A 17,776-nucleotide genomic window follows, 5' to 3' on the forward strand; every position below is an offset into this window, starting at 1 on the left:
CAAATTAAATTTTATGTGTAATGATAATCATTTACTTATTATATATAACATTCGTTTTGAAGGAATAGTTTCATGAAACTCACTAAGTAGGACAAAATTAATGCAGAAAAGAACACAGAGAGGACAATAGACAAACTTAGAAAATGGGATTAACAAGCTTCAGCCATGCTTGCTTATGCAGAGAGCTCTAAACTCTTGACTGAAGAGTCTTGCTGAGATTCTGCAGCTCTCTGCAAGAAGACTTGCCAATTTTGAAAAGTGGTACTGCTAAACAATATTGCAGCAACAACACCGCAATGAGCCCTCGAGCCAAAGACAAATGGGTCTATAAAACAAACCATAAACAGAACAGACAACATATTGCAATTATCAGAGAATCAGAGAATATTTTTCACAGCAAATGAAAGTACTTGCCATCTATGTGAGCATTAAAGTGTTAAATTTCCAATACAAGTAGTTTGTCAATATCAGCTCAAACCCCTTTGGCTGTAAAAGTATCAGTGAAATTCACATAGTGGCACAGAGGAACATTTAGTGTGGTTCAGTTATGTAATCACAGCAACAATATGACTGTATTGCTTCTTTTGAAGTGTGCCAACTGGGTAGAGCTGGAGGCAGATATTGGGGAAAATTACCTAATCAATGCTGAAATGTCTGTTATGCCTCAAGAGATGATTCAGCACCAGTCAGGAATAAAGCTGCTGTGCTGGTGCAAATAAGATGTGCACACTTCTTCTGAAGTACTTCTTAAAGTAGCATCTGAGTGTTGTTTGTCTGTTTGTCTTTACCCACACATTTAGTCTATTCAAACCCACATTCATCTTCTATATTTGCTGTCTCACAAAGCCTGCAGAGTAGCCTCCAAATTTGCTTGTGAGCTGTAAGGGCCTTTAGGTATAGTACACTGTATATCAAACAGCCATTTGGACTGGTTTCTGCTCTAATGTCGTATGTTTCCTTTGAAGCTTTCGTGGAAGAAAAACAGACTTTGGAAGGGATCCTATTGCTCCATTGTCTGAGACACTAAGCTGTTAGCCTTTCCAAATATGTGTACGAAATCAATGCTGCTGTGCTGTTTGCGTGGTCTGCAGATGAGCTTCAAGTCTAATTCCATATTCTACCATGTGTAAAATGTGGCCTTTTCTTAGCGCATGTAAATTGTAAAGAGGGCACTCAGTTCTACAATACAGTACATGATTAGCATATAAGTATGTAAAATAATATGTCCAAATTCCAGAAATATGTCACCAGTATGCCACTGGTTACATATGTAACACAGCCATATAATATGTATGTGTGCATGCTGAACATATTAAAAAACATATGCATGTAATATTTTCTCATAAAACAGCTCTTCCATTTGCTGCACAGTCACAAATCAAGCACTGGTTGTCCCTTTATGCCTGCTCTATGATTTCACAAGTAAAAACTGCCACCTGGAAAAAAGAAAAAAGAAAAAAGAAAAAAAAAAAAAAACCTCAATCGCCATTAAGCAACATTGCTGATATTAACTTTGAATCAAATGATTCCCTGTAAGGTGAAAGGATTACTAGCACTGCCACCACCACTGAAAAGTAACACCCCTGTCTGCAGCTCTCTGCAGCCCTCAGCCACTTTCAGCTCATTATTTTGGTTCACTGGTCCGTCTGGTTGAGGTCCAATGACTCTCACCAGCCCCTGCATAAAAAGCCATGGGCAGCTGCCAGCTCACACTACCTGTGCATTGAAAAATGGCAGGGAGCTGAGGTGAACGAGAGGCTGGTAAAGGATGCTGAGCGTATAGCACGCCGGAAAGACCCACCTTTATGTTAGTTAAAAACAGAGCTAAAGAGTGAATGAATAGACTTTAAGATGGCAAGAAAGAAACACTGCTCTACTTCTGTTGCTTAAATTATGAAAGTAAAGCATTGACAGATGTTTGCTAACAGTGTAGCAATATGAACACAAGAGGATCATTCAAATAAACATCAGTTATTTTGTATTTTTTCATAAAATTTCAATGTCGGCACAATCACGGTGACATGTTCGCCATGTTTACGTCCTCAGTTTATCATGCTTATGTTTGCAAGCGCAGCTGAGGCTGATGGGAGTGTCATTCGTTCTTCAGATATTCTGTTAGAAACCAAAGTACTGGACATATTGAAATGTTGGCACTAGATGAACAAGGAAGATAACCAAAGTGACTAATTCATCCCATGGGATTTGAATGCGTAGACCAAATTTCAGGGAAATTTAATCAATATTTGTCAACACTTTCACTCAATACCAGAAATGTCAGGTGATGGTGGTAAAGTCAGAGGATGAAAAAAGTCAGATGAATTTTGTCCTCTGAGGACCATGAATGTCTACACAAAATCTCGGGGCAATCCACATAGTATACAAGATCCACATAATAGTTGTTGACATGTAGGCAAAGGATTCTTTGCACATCAGTCAACTTCAGGCTCAAACAGCAGACAGGAGAACTGAGCCAGGATCTGCAAAGATGAGATCTGGAGCACACGGTAAGAGCCTTTGATAAGGTGCTGCAGCTAACATTCTGACGTAAAGCATGTCTGTGTTGTTGAGATATGTCAGTCTGGACCAAAGTGATAGACCGACCGGCAGACAGACCCACATTGCCATTCTGAGCGCCACATCAAATTACTGTGTGCACATTGAAAGCATGCCACAAACGCGCACACTATCCTGAAAAGGCCACTGGTGCTGATTTGCATTTTTTTGCATTTCTGAACCACAGAAAGCTGTATGTGGCACCAATGATTCATGCATGCTTTTAATCCAGTAAAACATATGCTAATCATTTGACAGCTCAGTACAGCATAAATGCTACACATAGCAGCAAAGGTAAAAGGGAAGGCCGTCTTCCCAAAGAGGCCGGGGGGCGTCCATGTCTTTTGAAATTTAGAAACAACCGCAGAGTGATGCTATTTCTGTGATTCTTCTGAAGGCCTCATTAGACATGACGCGCTATTGCAACTTTTAATATCTATTAGGTGGCATGTTTTTATGTTGCGGACACTCCATGAGAGTTTTGGAGAGGACAAACTCGTTTCTGCTGCAGTGCTTTTCTCCCAGGGCAGCCTGCAGTACACTGACAGGCATTTCTGAAATCCTGTGCAAATTGCCCTGTTATTCTTCTTTCCAGCACAGTGAACTGTGAATTGCTACTTCCTCAGGATGCTAATGAATTCATCTTTACAAATCTAACACTCATAACGTAAATGTACAGCAAAGTGAGCAGGCTTAAAATTCTGGCGTTCATGTGAACTTTACAAACTGTCTTACGTCGATTTAGAGTGAGAATTTTTCTGCAAATGAGCTCTGACAGTGTCATCATTGATTATGTTTTACACTCTGAGATGCTCTTTCAGCTCCTGACCTCGCTGCGACACATTCAGTGTTAACTGGTAAAACCTGCTTCTCCCTGTAGAGGACTGAACCCTCGTGGGTTTGAACAACAGAAGAGCAGAGCGTCCTCTTCCTTTGTTTGTGTTGTTTTGGTAAGAAAATGAAATGTACTCTGAGTATTGATGTTGTACTTTCATGCAAATAGTCTTTATCTTGCACTCAGTGTGACTGACGACCGGCCGGGTAAAGAGCGGGGTTCTTTGCAAGCCGAACATACACTGTAGCTTTTATCAAGACAAACTGTCAGCAGGTCTTTGTTTCTTTGTAAAGGCTCTGTGCCGGCAACAGATATCTCAGGAACACCTTGAGGGAATTTCTTCAAATTTGGCACAAAGGTCCAGTCGAACTCAAGGATGAAATGACTACAATTTGGTGGTCAAAGGTCACAAAACTTGTTTTTGGAACGCAACTCAAGAATTCGAAAAAATGACAAGGTTTCACACAAATGTCTCATAGGACAAAATGATGAAGTGACGACATTTTATATCCAAAAGGTCAAAAGTCAACTTCACTGTGACATCAACGTCTTCTGCTAAAACACTTTTCTGGCCATTATTCAACACCATAACTCAGGAACAGAAGGAGAGACTGTGGCCATATTTCACATTTGGTCAGATACTGAATTGGTGACACTAATCTTCGGTGTCCACCTTGAAACTGTGTTGATTGTCTGGCTCTTCTGTGCTGCTGGGTTGAAGATGAGTGTGGACCATCCCAATTTATGGCTTCTTTGCAGCAACATCCATATTTGAAACATTGTAGTCCAGCACAAGCTCATTGGTTCTGCTGATATTGAGCGTCGTCAGTCCTCTTAACTCTGCTGGAAAAATAGTCCCTAAGTGAAGACAGCATGTTTCCCATTAGAATCACACATGTATAGTGATAACTTCCATTTCACCAGATATACACTTAATACCTTTATTACATGTATTATATGAGTCTGGACAGATGTGGATGTAAACTGCAACTTGACTGTGGTGGAGAGATACAACCATGAGGAGATGATTCTAGTTCCCCTTTAAATATTTAAATCTCAAGATTTGTCAGTTTGAGAACTTTGTCAGTATATCCTCTGAATAAGTTGTAATTAGTATGGAATAATATTTGTGGAGACATAACAACAGTACTTTTATCTTTGCTTATGACTTTCACTTGTGTAAACTTTTGACAGAGACTCTGAAGTTTTGTTTTCCAACTTGCTTCTGCTGCTGTAAGCTATTTCCTGTGTTGTAGAGAAGATACTGAAACACAGTAACAATTCTCACTGTGTATTCCCTGATTTAATTATGCCAGCAGTAAACTAGTCACCTCTAATATTACTCAAATTCACAGAGGGACTGTTTCAGTTGTTTGTGTGGTTTGTTTATACACTAAAGAGAGTCTTGTCACCAAACTTAAACACGTTTTATAGCTACGAATGCTAATTTTGCATAACGGTAATAACAGTAACTCAGCTAGTAATGTGCATATATACAGTATATGACGTGGGTAAGGATTCATAAGGAGAAATAATGTTGTAAATTAGTTGCTTAATGCGTTCCAGACCTTGAAAGAAGAAGTCAGCCTTGTGCATTGTTGGGCATGATTCCTGCTGCGGTGCCAGTTGGCCGTCCTAACAGGATGTACGGCCATTGTAAGAAAGTGAAAATCATTACATCATCATCTGAGTGCTAGAAGTGTATGAACAAATCATATCCAAACTCTCAGGACGCCAAGTCAAGACCTGCTCCTGGAATTATGGAGCACACTCTTCTTCTTAACAGTGGACTTTTCATACTGGGCTTTCACCACATACTAGATTTTTTCTATCTTTTTCTTTTCTAAAAAGCTTAGTTTATCCATTTGTATATGTTATTATATTGTACCATATTGGCACCTTATTGTGAAGTCAACTCCTACAAAGTTAATAGATTAGATAATATATGGGAAATCATTTCCACACCTACACACTAGTGCTGAGAAAAGGTTCATTCAAAGAGTAGTATCTGAAATGTAGAGTGACATGGTCAAATAAACTGATGTAACATAAATCCCTTTATTCCATTTTCACATCTCTCAGGGGCTACGCTGAAGACGGTTTAGATGTAGATGCAGATTTTTGCGTCACTCAATTGGGAATATGAAATTAGGTCAAATATAGGGCAAACTCAAATTTGGTTTATTTAATAATGCGTCACATCACAAATAGGAAACCAAATGTTAAAAGTGAGGGACAAAAATATGCGCTTCCGTGCAGATGAAGGACTGGGAGGGTAATATGCAATTAGATTATATCCTGGAGTGGTCAGGATGCACTGAGACAGCAGTATGGTTGTAAGTAAGCATGCTCAGATTCGCGAGTTGTAGCTGTGACCTCATTACATGTGGACAAACAACTCCTGCAGATTCGTGCCAAATGTGCAAAAAATTCAGCAGATACGCCAAGTTTCCGGTCAGCGGTAAAACTATGGAGAAGACCGCGGTTCCCATGTCAGTATTTGTTTGTCTGTTTATATGAGCTTGTTTTATTAATGTGCTACCGCTTTACCGCCATTATATCCACCAAAAATAAACACCACAGACTATTCCCTGTTTCTCCATATGAAAACATTGCTGCCTGTTTGATTCACAGACGAAACTAATGACTCATTTTGACGTGGAGACGCACTGGCAGTGCTCCTTGGGGACAAACAGGGGAGGAAGAGGGCAGATTGGGGATTACTCTTACTCCTCCTCCCAGGGTCGAGCGTCCTCCAGAGGGGCTTTAGAGGAGCAGTAATCTGCTGAGATGTCAGAGATTGGCTTCCACTAGGATGGAAATGTAATATGACAGAGCACAATGGAAGAGGAAGGAGGGAGTGCTGCCTGTGTTTCTATACAACAGAGCAGGAAGTTGCCCGGGGCTTTTATGTGGCCCTGACCGTGTTATAATTTGGCTTAATAATCCTGCATAACACACATAACAATTTCCAGTCTTGTCTGTATATTCTGTTTCCATCATGTTTAACACTGTGTGGAGCCACGTTAATACGAGTGATAATGGTGTGTGGGTCTTATAAAGAGTATCATACTTCTTTAAAACTTTTAATCTTAAGCAACTTTCCATGTCTGGTAATGACTTCCTTTATAGCCCCAAGAGGGTGACTCCTTTGGCTGGCAAAGATCATATGTGATACCACACACATACAAACACACCAAATGGAAAGAAGTGATCAATGCACATCAACAACCTAACAAATTCAGATAAATACATAAACATTACAAAACATGGAACTACAGCAGCTAAAGTGAGGAGCTCTTACAGCTTAACGTTTAGATTCACATGACTTTGAATGCTCAGAAGCCCTTTCTGTAATCTGAATTGCTGTTTCCAAAATAGGACCTTCAACTTTCACTCTTGATCAGCTGTGTGGAGGTGAGGACGGAGCCAGTGTTTGGACTTGTCTCTTCAGCTCTCCGTTTTTGTTCTATGAGTGCAACACTGTTCGGGTATCTCTTTTGATGGCATTACATTAAATTTTATGTACCAAACTGCATGGCAATCCAGCCGATGACTGTTGAGGTATATCAATAAAAAACAAAAATGTGAAACTCATGATGAGACGAAAGGAAAAGTCAGGGGATCACCACGGCGAGCAGGATTCATCCTAGGGGAAACATGAATGTCGTTTCATAGCAATCCATCGCAACAATGTGCAGACACTGCTAACCAAAACGTTACCCAGCGGTGGTGTAGAGGAGAAATCATGGGACAACCAGATACTTTAGGATACATCATCTGGAAACCATGAATGTGTGTACAAGGTTTTGGTGCCAGTCCATCTCACAGATGTGAAGATATTTCACTGAATAACTGAAATAGATGAAAAATGAGGAGATCGCCAAAGTTCCTTCCTATCCCCCAGAGACCTTGAATATCCATCCAATAGTTGAGGTATTTCAGCCAGAACCAGTCTTTTTTTAAATTTGATTTAGAGGACAGCTTTGATGATAGAAGAAAAGTCTGGATTTGGGAGTGCAGCAACACGAAGCAGGTCAGCCCAGCGCCTTGAAACAGTGAGAAAAAGCTTGTTAGTCAGAAACATCACTTCAGGCTCTCTCACATCTTGTTAGCACACTGGTGTGAATGAGGATGATTGACAGAGAACACAGCTGGAAGGCCTTTCTAATTCCTAATGGCCGAGGAGAATCATATTGCACGGCCAGAAGAGTCTAAATCAGTCTGCTCTCCTGAACAACACATAAACACATTCATCACCCGTATATAAAGTATACAGACACTTATAGAAGCATGCAACTGCACAATACCGTCCTCATATTTAAGCACTGAGAATGCTCCCCCGAGGAAATAATTAATATAATATCAAAGATGCATTACATAATACTATTAGATTATGTTGTCATTGTAGAGCTAAAATGTCTTTTATATTCTGATTGGGATTTAATCTATTAACATGTTTTCTCAGAGAATCATGTGTTTGTATGTAAAATCCTCATTTGAAAATGAGTAACTATACCGTAGTTGCTAAATAGACACAGAAGAGTAAGAAGTAAAAGTGTACTATGGTTTTAGTTACATTTGACCACCAACCAAGTTCAGCATGGAAACACATCCAGTTCACCGTTCACTACCTGTTTGTGTCCAGCAGGAGGAAGAAAAGAGTCAAAGTGTTGTTTTTTTTTTTTTCAGCCAGTCACCAAAGAACCTATAATAACAAATAAAGATGAGAAGGCTTGATGTGTTGTTACATTTCGAGTGCGTGATGTAATTGCAGAGCTTCTATGATGCATGTTCAAGCTGAACAGAAACACTGAAGACAGCCACAGCTTCATGATGAAGACGACGCATTCTGTAGCTGTTTCAGGTATCAACACCCAACTTATATTCATATTAGAATAATCAAATTTTATTTCTGATCTGACTTTTTATCTTTTTGTGGTTTAATAGTTGCCACTGTGTTGCGTCTGTTGGTTGTGAGTCTCTTGCTGGAGGTAACATACCTTGAATAAACCTGAGCGAGTAGACTTTCACCTTGACTCAAACAAAGAAAGCTGAAAGAAGTGGCGTCCCTGATAACATGGCGATCCAGCTGTAAAGAATGGGATAATACAAAATATGGTTCTTTTTTCTTCTTTTTTGTATGTAATTCATTTTGCAATTCAATATTCTCACAATTCTCTGGCTTTGCTTTACTGGTGCATCCAAATAGCTCAAATTACTTCACTTATTTAGAGCAACAATAAACAGCAGCCCTCTTCCCTTAAGTGCTTAAATGCTTAAGTTGTTCTTGACTTGAGAAATCTGTCTCTGTTTCTCCTGTTGAGCTGCTCACTCTTGAAACATAGCTCACTGCTATTTTCAGCTGAACAAATAGTCCTACCAGCCTGTGTGATTCTCAGGCCTTCTCCTCCTTCCTCAGTGCATTATTTTATGGCTCCCTTTTGGATTGAGGATATTAATATTCCTATCGACATCCACACTGATCTCTCTGTCCATAATCTATTTAACCCTTTCATTTCTTTAGTCTAATGAACTAAAGAAACTTGATAGCAATGCACTAAACGTATGTGGCTACTTTGGATGTGACTGCGGTGCCAGATATACTTAAACTGCCTGGAGGGGAGTTTTTGGTGACTCTACCACATCAGCACAGACTGTAGTAAGACTGAGTGACTTGGCCTCCCAGTTACTCGTGTTATTGATCAATCTCTTTAGCCTGCATGATTATTCAGACTTGCTTTAATTGTTAACCTGTTTTCCTGTGGAGGCAAGAGGTGTGATTTTGGCTGCTGAGAAACATGAGCCACACCTTGTTTCAGCGAAACCATTAATTCATATTGTCATGTGACAGCACATTTTGGAAGAGCCCCTTATGTTACTGTGATGAGGACACATGGGATAAGAGGTGTGATCTCAATCAGACTTGATGCTGTGTAACATAATGGGACAGCATGTTGAAGCATCAGTCAGATGATATTTTCTTCTTCTTTTGAAAGCACTCAAGCTGTGATGGAATATGTCTTTTTTACACCAACGTAACACAATGTTTTTGTGATTGAGGAAGGTCATTGCATAGCTAACTAACTACAGACTCACAGGATGACTCATTTGAAATTACACAAACCAGCAGACCAATGATAAGTATACAGAGAGAAATGATTTCCTGTGTGTTATAGCCATACTAGCAGCATAGGATGACAGTGACTGTCACCACTTTGGTCCAGACTGAAATATCACTACATATCTCTGTGTAGCTAATGGATCAATTGAATTTAGATTTGATACTGACATTCAACATGAATTGTAATTAGTTACACTTTAGTGATGCTTTCACTTTACATCAAACCAAATAAAAAAATAAATATCAGCATGTTGCCATGCTGACGTTAGCATTTAGCACTGTTCCCAACAGCAGCCTCACAGAGCCGCTAGCGTGGCTGCAGACTCACCATCACTGAGTTAAGGTGTCACTAAAATTTCAATGATTATCTTGTGATTGCATGTCTGTCTGTTCCATCTGTGTTGTCTATATCTAAAATCCTAACAAAAAAAAAAAAAAGTGCTTAACATTTCTTCTCCACATGCTGAACCTTTATGGGGCAGTTTCTGCAGAAATATCGTCAAATCTATTGACGACCAGTGACATCAACATCCTGACTTACAATATATAACTGCATAGTGTATCACTGGAAACATCACATAACTCATTACCTTTCTTAAGTGAGTAAAGCATGGCTCATCCTGTCCCATTCTTTAATCACTTTAACCATGCACTTACTGCATGTTGCATAAGCAAAATACATGATGATGCAATAGTAGGTGGTCATTAAAAATCTTTATTTGCAAAATGCAATATAAATCTGTTGTGATAGCTGAAATGGAAAATAGTCCATTCTGAAATGAAATTTGTTTGTCATGAGCAAATGACGCATGAAAGCAACAGAAGTTAAAGTTCCTGTGTAGCTTGCATGTGTCTTTCTACACATGTCTATGAGAACAGAGAGGGGGAGAGAGAGAGAGAGAGAGAGAGAGAGAGAGACAGAGAGAGAGAGAGAGACAGAGACAGAGAGAGAGAGAGAGAGATAAGTTTACACTCAAGCAGGATCAAGGAAGCAGAGGAGAGTGTTCATGATCTGGGTAGCAGGTTGGGATCTGACCGACATTTGAGACAAACCATATGAGGTGAGTCCACATAATTTGATAAAACTTTATTTAGACTCTTGTGTGGAGAAATCACATTGAAGGTGCTCAGACTCTGCATTTTGAAACTCACAGCCACAAAGATGAAGCTTCATGCGTGAAGTGATGTTTGGTGTTAAGACGGTTAAGAGTGTGTTTCTGTGTTTCTTAGTGATTCATTTGTGTCTCCTTTGCTCTTGTTACACATTCACATGGCATTAGTGAGCATTTTGGGTGGTTTGGTCCAAACCATAAGTACATATCTTCTCTTTTCCCAAGTTAAGCTATATGTTTTTCTCTGGTGTACCGTCATTTGAACATTATTGCACCTTTGAGTTAGCTTGTGGTTTTACATGATTTGCTCTGCGTAGTTGTAGTCTCTTTTTTTTTTTTTTTTTTTTTTGGCTATTTTTTGCTTATTTTTTATTTTCATTATGTCTAGTAGTCATTACTGAAAGAGTGATATTTGTGCAGATACATGTACACAGTCTTAAAATATACTGATAACTATACATTCATTGCCAATTCAGATTTTTTATTTTTAATATGGCTGTAGTTTGTTTAAGTTACACTTAAATCACATTGCCTCAATCTCAACTCTTGCTGACGTCTTTCAGTCATTGAGGATTTAGGGCAAATATGACAGTGTAGCCGGTTGATGTGATTATTAGCAACCATGTGGGAGTTGTTCCAAGTGAGCCACAAAGCAATTAAGTTTATGTTTCTGAAAAGACGTTACCGGCCAGCTTAATGGAATCAACACATCCCGGACAAAGTAATGAGGACAAAAGTGTCCTTTCTTCAGTTTGTGGCTGAAAAGAAGCTCAGTACACGAGGACAAGGCAAGGATACGCACACACTGCACACAAATCATATAACTTCTCCTTGGTAGTGTGTTTGGCAAATTGCCAAAGGACTTCCTATGCTGCCGTTTTTAGTGGTGTCACTTTCCACATGTTGTTAAATTATATATCTATATTGTTGGCCCACCGTGTGTCATTCTGGGTTGTGTTTCCCCACATTGTTATCACACACTGTTGACTCATCTACCTCAACAGCTAGACTTAATTTGTTCTATAATGCCCACGTTTGTGTGCAGATGCACTCATTATACATTAACAGCTTCTAAATACAACTGTAATGATGAAAATGATGTAACAGATTAGATCATTTGTTGTGTGGAGCAGATGCATGACACTCAGCATGAGTACAGCATGTGACCTAAGTTTACACTTGGTCAGATACACGCACGGTGTACAATCTGTACCAGGCTTTTCTCGACATTACTGTGCAGTAATGTCTGTTGATTTCAGAATATGTGTTTTATGGCTTATTCTTCTCACGTGAGGAAAATTTGAGGCTCATTTTTTGCCACCTCTCTTAGACTGGCAAACAGGAAATTCCGCAATGAATTATTAAATGATCTGTGCTTTCATTGTGTAATATAGTGTTTCACCTGTTACTTTAGTCTTGTGGTACATCAACAACGAGGCAAGCTGAAAGCGGAGACAAACATGGATCATTTGCTTTCATTTGAGTTTTGTATTAAATCCTCCCTGAGCACAGCTTTCTGCCTCTCTCTGACTATTTACGCCCAGTAAAGCTTGATTCTTGTGGCACCAAATGTGAGCAGCAGGCTGACCAGGGACACAGCTCCATCTAAACTCCGTCAGTGCTGAGCAAACAAAGTCACCATGGAAACAAGAGATGTTTATCCCTGAGGGGAATCTATTGACATTATTAAAAACCCTAAAATCCTGGATTCTCTGAATGGCCAGGTACAGCTGAAACAATGGCTTCTTAAAACTGAATTAAGCCGGAGAAAACATCAGGTAAGCGCTTCGCTTGAGCTGATGAGCTATTGAACTATTGTACACACACATTTGTACTTATATGTACAAATGTGTTATTAATTAATGAATTGATATTTGCTTTAAAAACATTATCTCATGTGAAGCATGAAACTTTAAGACACTATTGTCACTGTATTGACATCTTTACTACAATGAGCTCATGTTCAATTCTAACAGCTTTTCAGGAGAATTTTATCTGTAAGTAAAAAGATTTAATTGATATCTTAAACATGAATGAGGAAGCAGTTTGTCTTGTACAATGTGGAGTCATAAAGTTGGAGGCACCTGTTATCTGTGTTCACCATCTTCTATCCAATATTGCTTATGTGTCACTGTGTTTCTGGAACCATGTTTGGATAGAGAGGTTAGCTCAGGTGGGATCAGGTCCTGATGGACATACGGGACTTGTATGAGAAAAACAGCCACAACAGGAGTGTTACATTTTTCTGATGATGTTAGAGAGAGGTCACACTGAGATCAGAGGGGTCAGAGTTTGGGGTCAACTCTGTCAAACAGCGACAGAGCTTATATGGATGCGGCCGTGATGTCATGATTTGACTTGAATAATACAGGCTCAGTCATATTTTTGCCCGTTTCAAAGTTTGAAGATGCTAAAATAAACTCACGTGTTCTTTAAGTTTCATGACACTTAGTTTTAAAAATAAAATCATTAGAATAGAATTAATGGTGACCACATATGATTAAAGCATCTTAATTACCTCTCTTAAATAATGTACCATCTACTGTCACGATCGGTCTGCCGTTGCCTCCACCTCATAATCATCAAACCTTAATTAGGGAAATTTAGAACTATTGGTCCGTGCCAAACGTCATCTATTTTTTATGGGAATACATCGGAGGGACTATAATAAGGAAGCAGGTGACAAATGATCAAACATTCAGACACTGATCAAACATGTACACTGCCAGAGCAAACTGTAAAACAGCGGAATTGGGAAGCTGCTCTTTGAGGTTGTGTATGTAAAAAAAAGACAAGTGATTTTAGGATGTTTTCTGATAGCAAAGCTTCCTTGTGAGGCAGGACAGCTGGAGCTCTGAGCGAGTGCCTGACAAAAAAAAGTCTGATGATGGGTCATATTTTACTCATCTATATATAGGTGAATACTCGGCTGTCTTGCCGTTTTGAAAAGATAAAAATGCTTGAGTGAAGATGTTTGCGTGTCTTTAACATTCTAAAAGTAGTCCATAAAATGTCTTAAAATACGTTAAAAAAATAATTTAAAAAAAAAAAAAAGAGCATAAGGTCGTGGTTGGATCCACAGGAATATTTTTGGAGAGCCTGGATTTGTTGACTTTACTCCTTAGACTGTGACTGAATGTTTTATGATTGTTTTTAAGATCTTGTCTTGAATTAGCCTGACAGTGATGCACAATATAGCACAGCCCACGCTTTAGCAAATGCTTACTCTCGGTAGTAAATGTTCCTGTTTCCAGGGGCCCTCGACGTACTGTATGTTTATACAAAGGCACATTCTCTTTATCTGTGTGTCTGCTGTTAATCATCCACGTCCATTACTTGTTTCATTGATATGTGTATGTGCGTACCTCCAAACCAGAGGTGGGCAGATTAGAATGAAATCCCCAAAGAGAAGCAAGGACCATAGAGACAGCTGAACTACACATGACACCACCTAGGCTACACGCCAACCCTCTACCCTGCATAAACATGCTTACTTTATCCCTGATTCTGCCATTAAATGTGGATGTATTTTCTTGTGGAACACTGTAACAAAAAGCTATGTCTCCAAGTCTTGCAATAATAATAATAATCATAACAAACTTCATTTGTAGAGCACCTTTCATACAGGAATTGCAGCTCAAAGTGCTTTGCAAGAAAGAAATCACATGCACCAAGTGAGAACACATGAAAATGGACATGAAAACAGATTAAAAAAAAAAAAAAATGAATGTAAAATAAGATGGAGATGATGAAAAGAGAAATAAAATATGGTCATAAAACCACATCATAAAATATAAAAATCTAGGTAAAAATAGAGTAGAAGAGGGATAAAAATCTGTCTATTAGGATGAAGCTCTAAAAGAAGTTGATTTAAAAATGGTTGTGTAGTAGTTGTGTTTCTAAGGTGAAAAAAATGAAGTTTAGTCACCTTGTTGATGTGGGATTTGAAGCTAAGATCCGAGTCTAGGATAACACCAAGACATATAACCTCAGATTTAATCCAGGGAGTTCATTTCCCCAGTTCATTAAACACCATTTCTCTCTTTGTTTGAGAGACGACTAGTAGTATTTCAGTTTTGTCCTCGTTTAACTTCAAGAAATTATTGCTCATCCATTTATTTATGGCCAAGAGACAGTTAGTAATGGAGTCTATAGCTGCAGCATCATCTAGTTCAGCACAGATGTACAGCTGTGCACCATCTGTGTAACTATGTAAACAGTCATTGCGCTCTCTAATGACGTCACCACGTGGCAGCATGTATAGTGGGAACAGTAATGGACCAACAGCTGTTTTAAACACATTGGGGAAGATGCCTGTTTGCAGATTGACACACTGTCAAACACCTGCTTTAAAAATGCACAGCACATGAGGTGGATGAGTTGGACTCACTGACAGACCTGCAGAGTGCAGCTAATCTAACACAGGTGGATTTTCCCATGGTTACATCTTTTTTTACAGGGTTTATTGAGCTCATCTGTGTTCACATCAGCAGCAAAGCTGGCTCTGATTGAGCTTGTTTTGTTATTGAAGAACGATGCGATTCACAGTTTGATGCAGAGAACTGTGGGCGGGTGGGGGCGGAGCTGAGAAGCTGGTCAATAGAGTTCCCAGCATTCTCTGTAATAATCTGGGAAAAGTAATCCTTTCTTGCCAGACGTATTGCTTTGTTCTAGACAGTCATGGTGTCTTTGAATATATTACAGTGAAGTGTGAGCCCAGTTTTCTCTTCCTCTCATTAACACTGCTGCTGTTTAACCTTGGGGAGATTCTGTCAGTCGTCCTCTTTCAACCTTTAGTGGAACAACAGCATTTAAAGCAGATGACGTGCTATTTTTGAAATGGTCACAAATGTCATTTAAAGAGCAGCCGTAGCTGTGTGACTCAAACGGTCTCATAATATTACTAAATCTCTCTTCAGCCCTACAAATTCCCTTTTAGTCTTTGTCAAGATTAACACAGTGATGGTCAGACGTAAGTTCAGAGCTGTCCAGTAAATTCATAAGCTCCATATCTTTTTGTTGATGTGGATTTTCAGGTCTCCATTCAGGATTAATCTGTCGTATTTAGCCACACTTAGTGCGATCAGCTCTGTCAGCTCTATTTAAGTCATTTTCTCAGTGACCAGTTTGAATTTTCAAGTAACCATTGTTCTTGTTCTTCACCAGGGAAGTGTTAACTTCAGAGTCCAGCAGCAGTGGCACAGACGAGATGGCTGGGAAGGGCTTTCCACTCTGTGATCTATCTCTGAACTTGATTACCTTTGTGCACAGGAGCCATGGAACAGGTTGTCAGATGGAAAAGTGAACTGGCTGTAGTTGAGACATTTTAGAGATAAGTGGATGAGCCTGTTTAAACATTTTCCTGCTGAGATACCAACAGCGGCCCTGTTTCAGTGACCCAGTGCCTGAGGAGGAGGTCACCATGGTCTCCACCGCTGTCCTCTGGCTGTTCCTGGTGTCGTTCATTATCCTGACCATTGGTGGGAACGTGCTGGTGTGTTTGGCTGTAGGGCTCAGCCGCCGACTTTGGCGCATTGCTAACTGCTTCGTGGTGTCGCTGGCAGTGACAGATCTCCTGCTCGCCCTGCTGGTGCTGCCTCTGTCTGCCACTGTGGAGCTGCGCAGCGGAAAGTGGCCCCTTGGAGGAGCCCTGTGTAATATCTACATCTCTCTGGATGTCTTACTGTGTACATCCTCCATCCTGACCCTTCTGGCCATCAGTGTGGACCGATTCCTCGCCATTTCAGCTCCCCTTAGCTACTCCCGGAGGGTTACCCCTCCAAGGGTGACACTGGCCATGATCGCCATCTGGGCCTTGTCACTGGCTGTGTCCTTTGTGCCCATCCACTTGGGCTGGAACACAGCAGACTACAGGGTGCAGCACTTGGACTGGGGCATGGGGGACGAGGACAAGGAGGGACGTTACTGCCAGTTTGAATGGAATAACAACTATGTTCTTATTTATGCCTTTGGCTCATTTTACCTGCCTCTGCTGCTTATGTGTGGAATGTATCTTTGCATATTCAGAGTGGCACGAGAACAGGTCAGTGTTCATTTTCATTTTGTAAAACATGCTGGGGTGGGATATAAAAGGTCATAACTTAAGGCATGCATTACTTTTTGCACGTGTCTGAGGCTGCTATTTTGGCAATCAAGACAAAATATGAGTTAATGTAAGTGATTTGCATTTTGTGTGGAAACTAACATTTGCAACAGACATTGTAATCGAGTCATATACAATTGTAATGTATTGCTGAATTAAATCTCTTATCATCAGAGCAGTGAGTGAGCTCATCTCATATTCCATTTCCACTGGCTCTCTAACCTTTTCTTAACCACTCTTGCAGGTGCGGCGTATTCGTGCAGCCACTCCATCATTTGCACGCTCAGCATCAACTGCAGCCATCGCCCGAGAGCACAAAGCTACAGTGACCCTGGCAGCCGTACTGGGGGCTTTTGTCGTCTGTTGGTTCCCTTACTTCACCTTCTTCACCTGCATGGGCATGAAGGAAAAGACAAACCCCCCTAATACGCTCCACTCTGTGGTCCTGTGGTTGGGCTATTTTAACTCAGCTCTGAACCCCATCCTGTATCCGGCCTTCAACAGGGATTTCCGCAGGGCCTATGCAGAGCTGCTTCGCTGCAGAGGACTGTCACGCAGAAAGCTGCAGTTTAGTCTTGTGTCTGTGCATAAACGATTGACCTTTACTAACAGACAAAGGGTTCCCCGACAGTCTGAGAAACACATAGACACAGTTAAAAAAGAAAGTGAGGGGAAGAGCCTCACCCTGCACGAGAGAAATGGTGTTCCTGATGAGCTAAGCTGAAACGCCATGGATCTGTTGTTCCACCACTGGACTGTGGACTGGCAGCAAAACACTGTCAATTAAAAACCTGCTCCACTACTCACAGTACCAGATTAGCTAACCATTTACTGTATCAGTTTGATGCTTAGTGCCAAAGAGGATACAACAACACCAACACCATGAATGTACATAACTTGTTTGTTAGTGGATACAAGTGTAGTACACAAAGGCCATGCCTTTAAATAATGGGTGCCCATTGGTTTTTTGATCACATCAACTTTACAATCAATGAAATCCACACCTCTGAGATGTCTGTTTATTAGACCCATGTAAAAGTCATACACCA

The 17,776-nt window shown here is 40.2% G+C and overlaps 1 protein-coding gene across 1 annotated transcript; it reads left to right on the forward strand.

Moving 5' to 3' along the window:
• The first annotated feature begins 16,046 nt into the window (after positions 1–16,046).
• Positions 16,047–17,451, forward strand: hrh2b (histamine receptor H2b). Its single transcript, XM_076751331.1, has 2 exons — positions 16,047–16,667; positions 16,972–17,451. Exons 1-2 carry the CDS (start codon positions 16,047–16,049, stop codon positions 17,449–17,451), a joined length of 1,101 nt encoding a protein of 366 aa, XP_076607446.1.
• Positions 17,452–17,776: the final 325 nt, after the last annotated feature.

Source organism: Chaetodon auriga, chromosome 15, assembly GCF_051107435.1.
Source record: "Chaetodon auriga isolate fChaAug3 chromosome 15, fChaAug3.hap1, whole genome shotgun sequence".
In the NCBI taxonomy this organism is placed as follows: Eukaryota; Metazoa; Chordata; class Actinopteri; order Chaetodontiformes; family Chaetodontidae; genus Chaetodon; species Chaetodon auriga.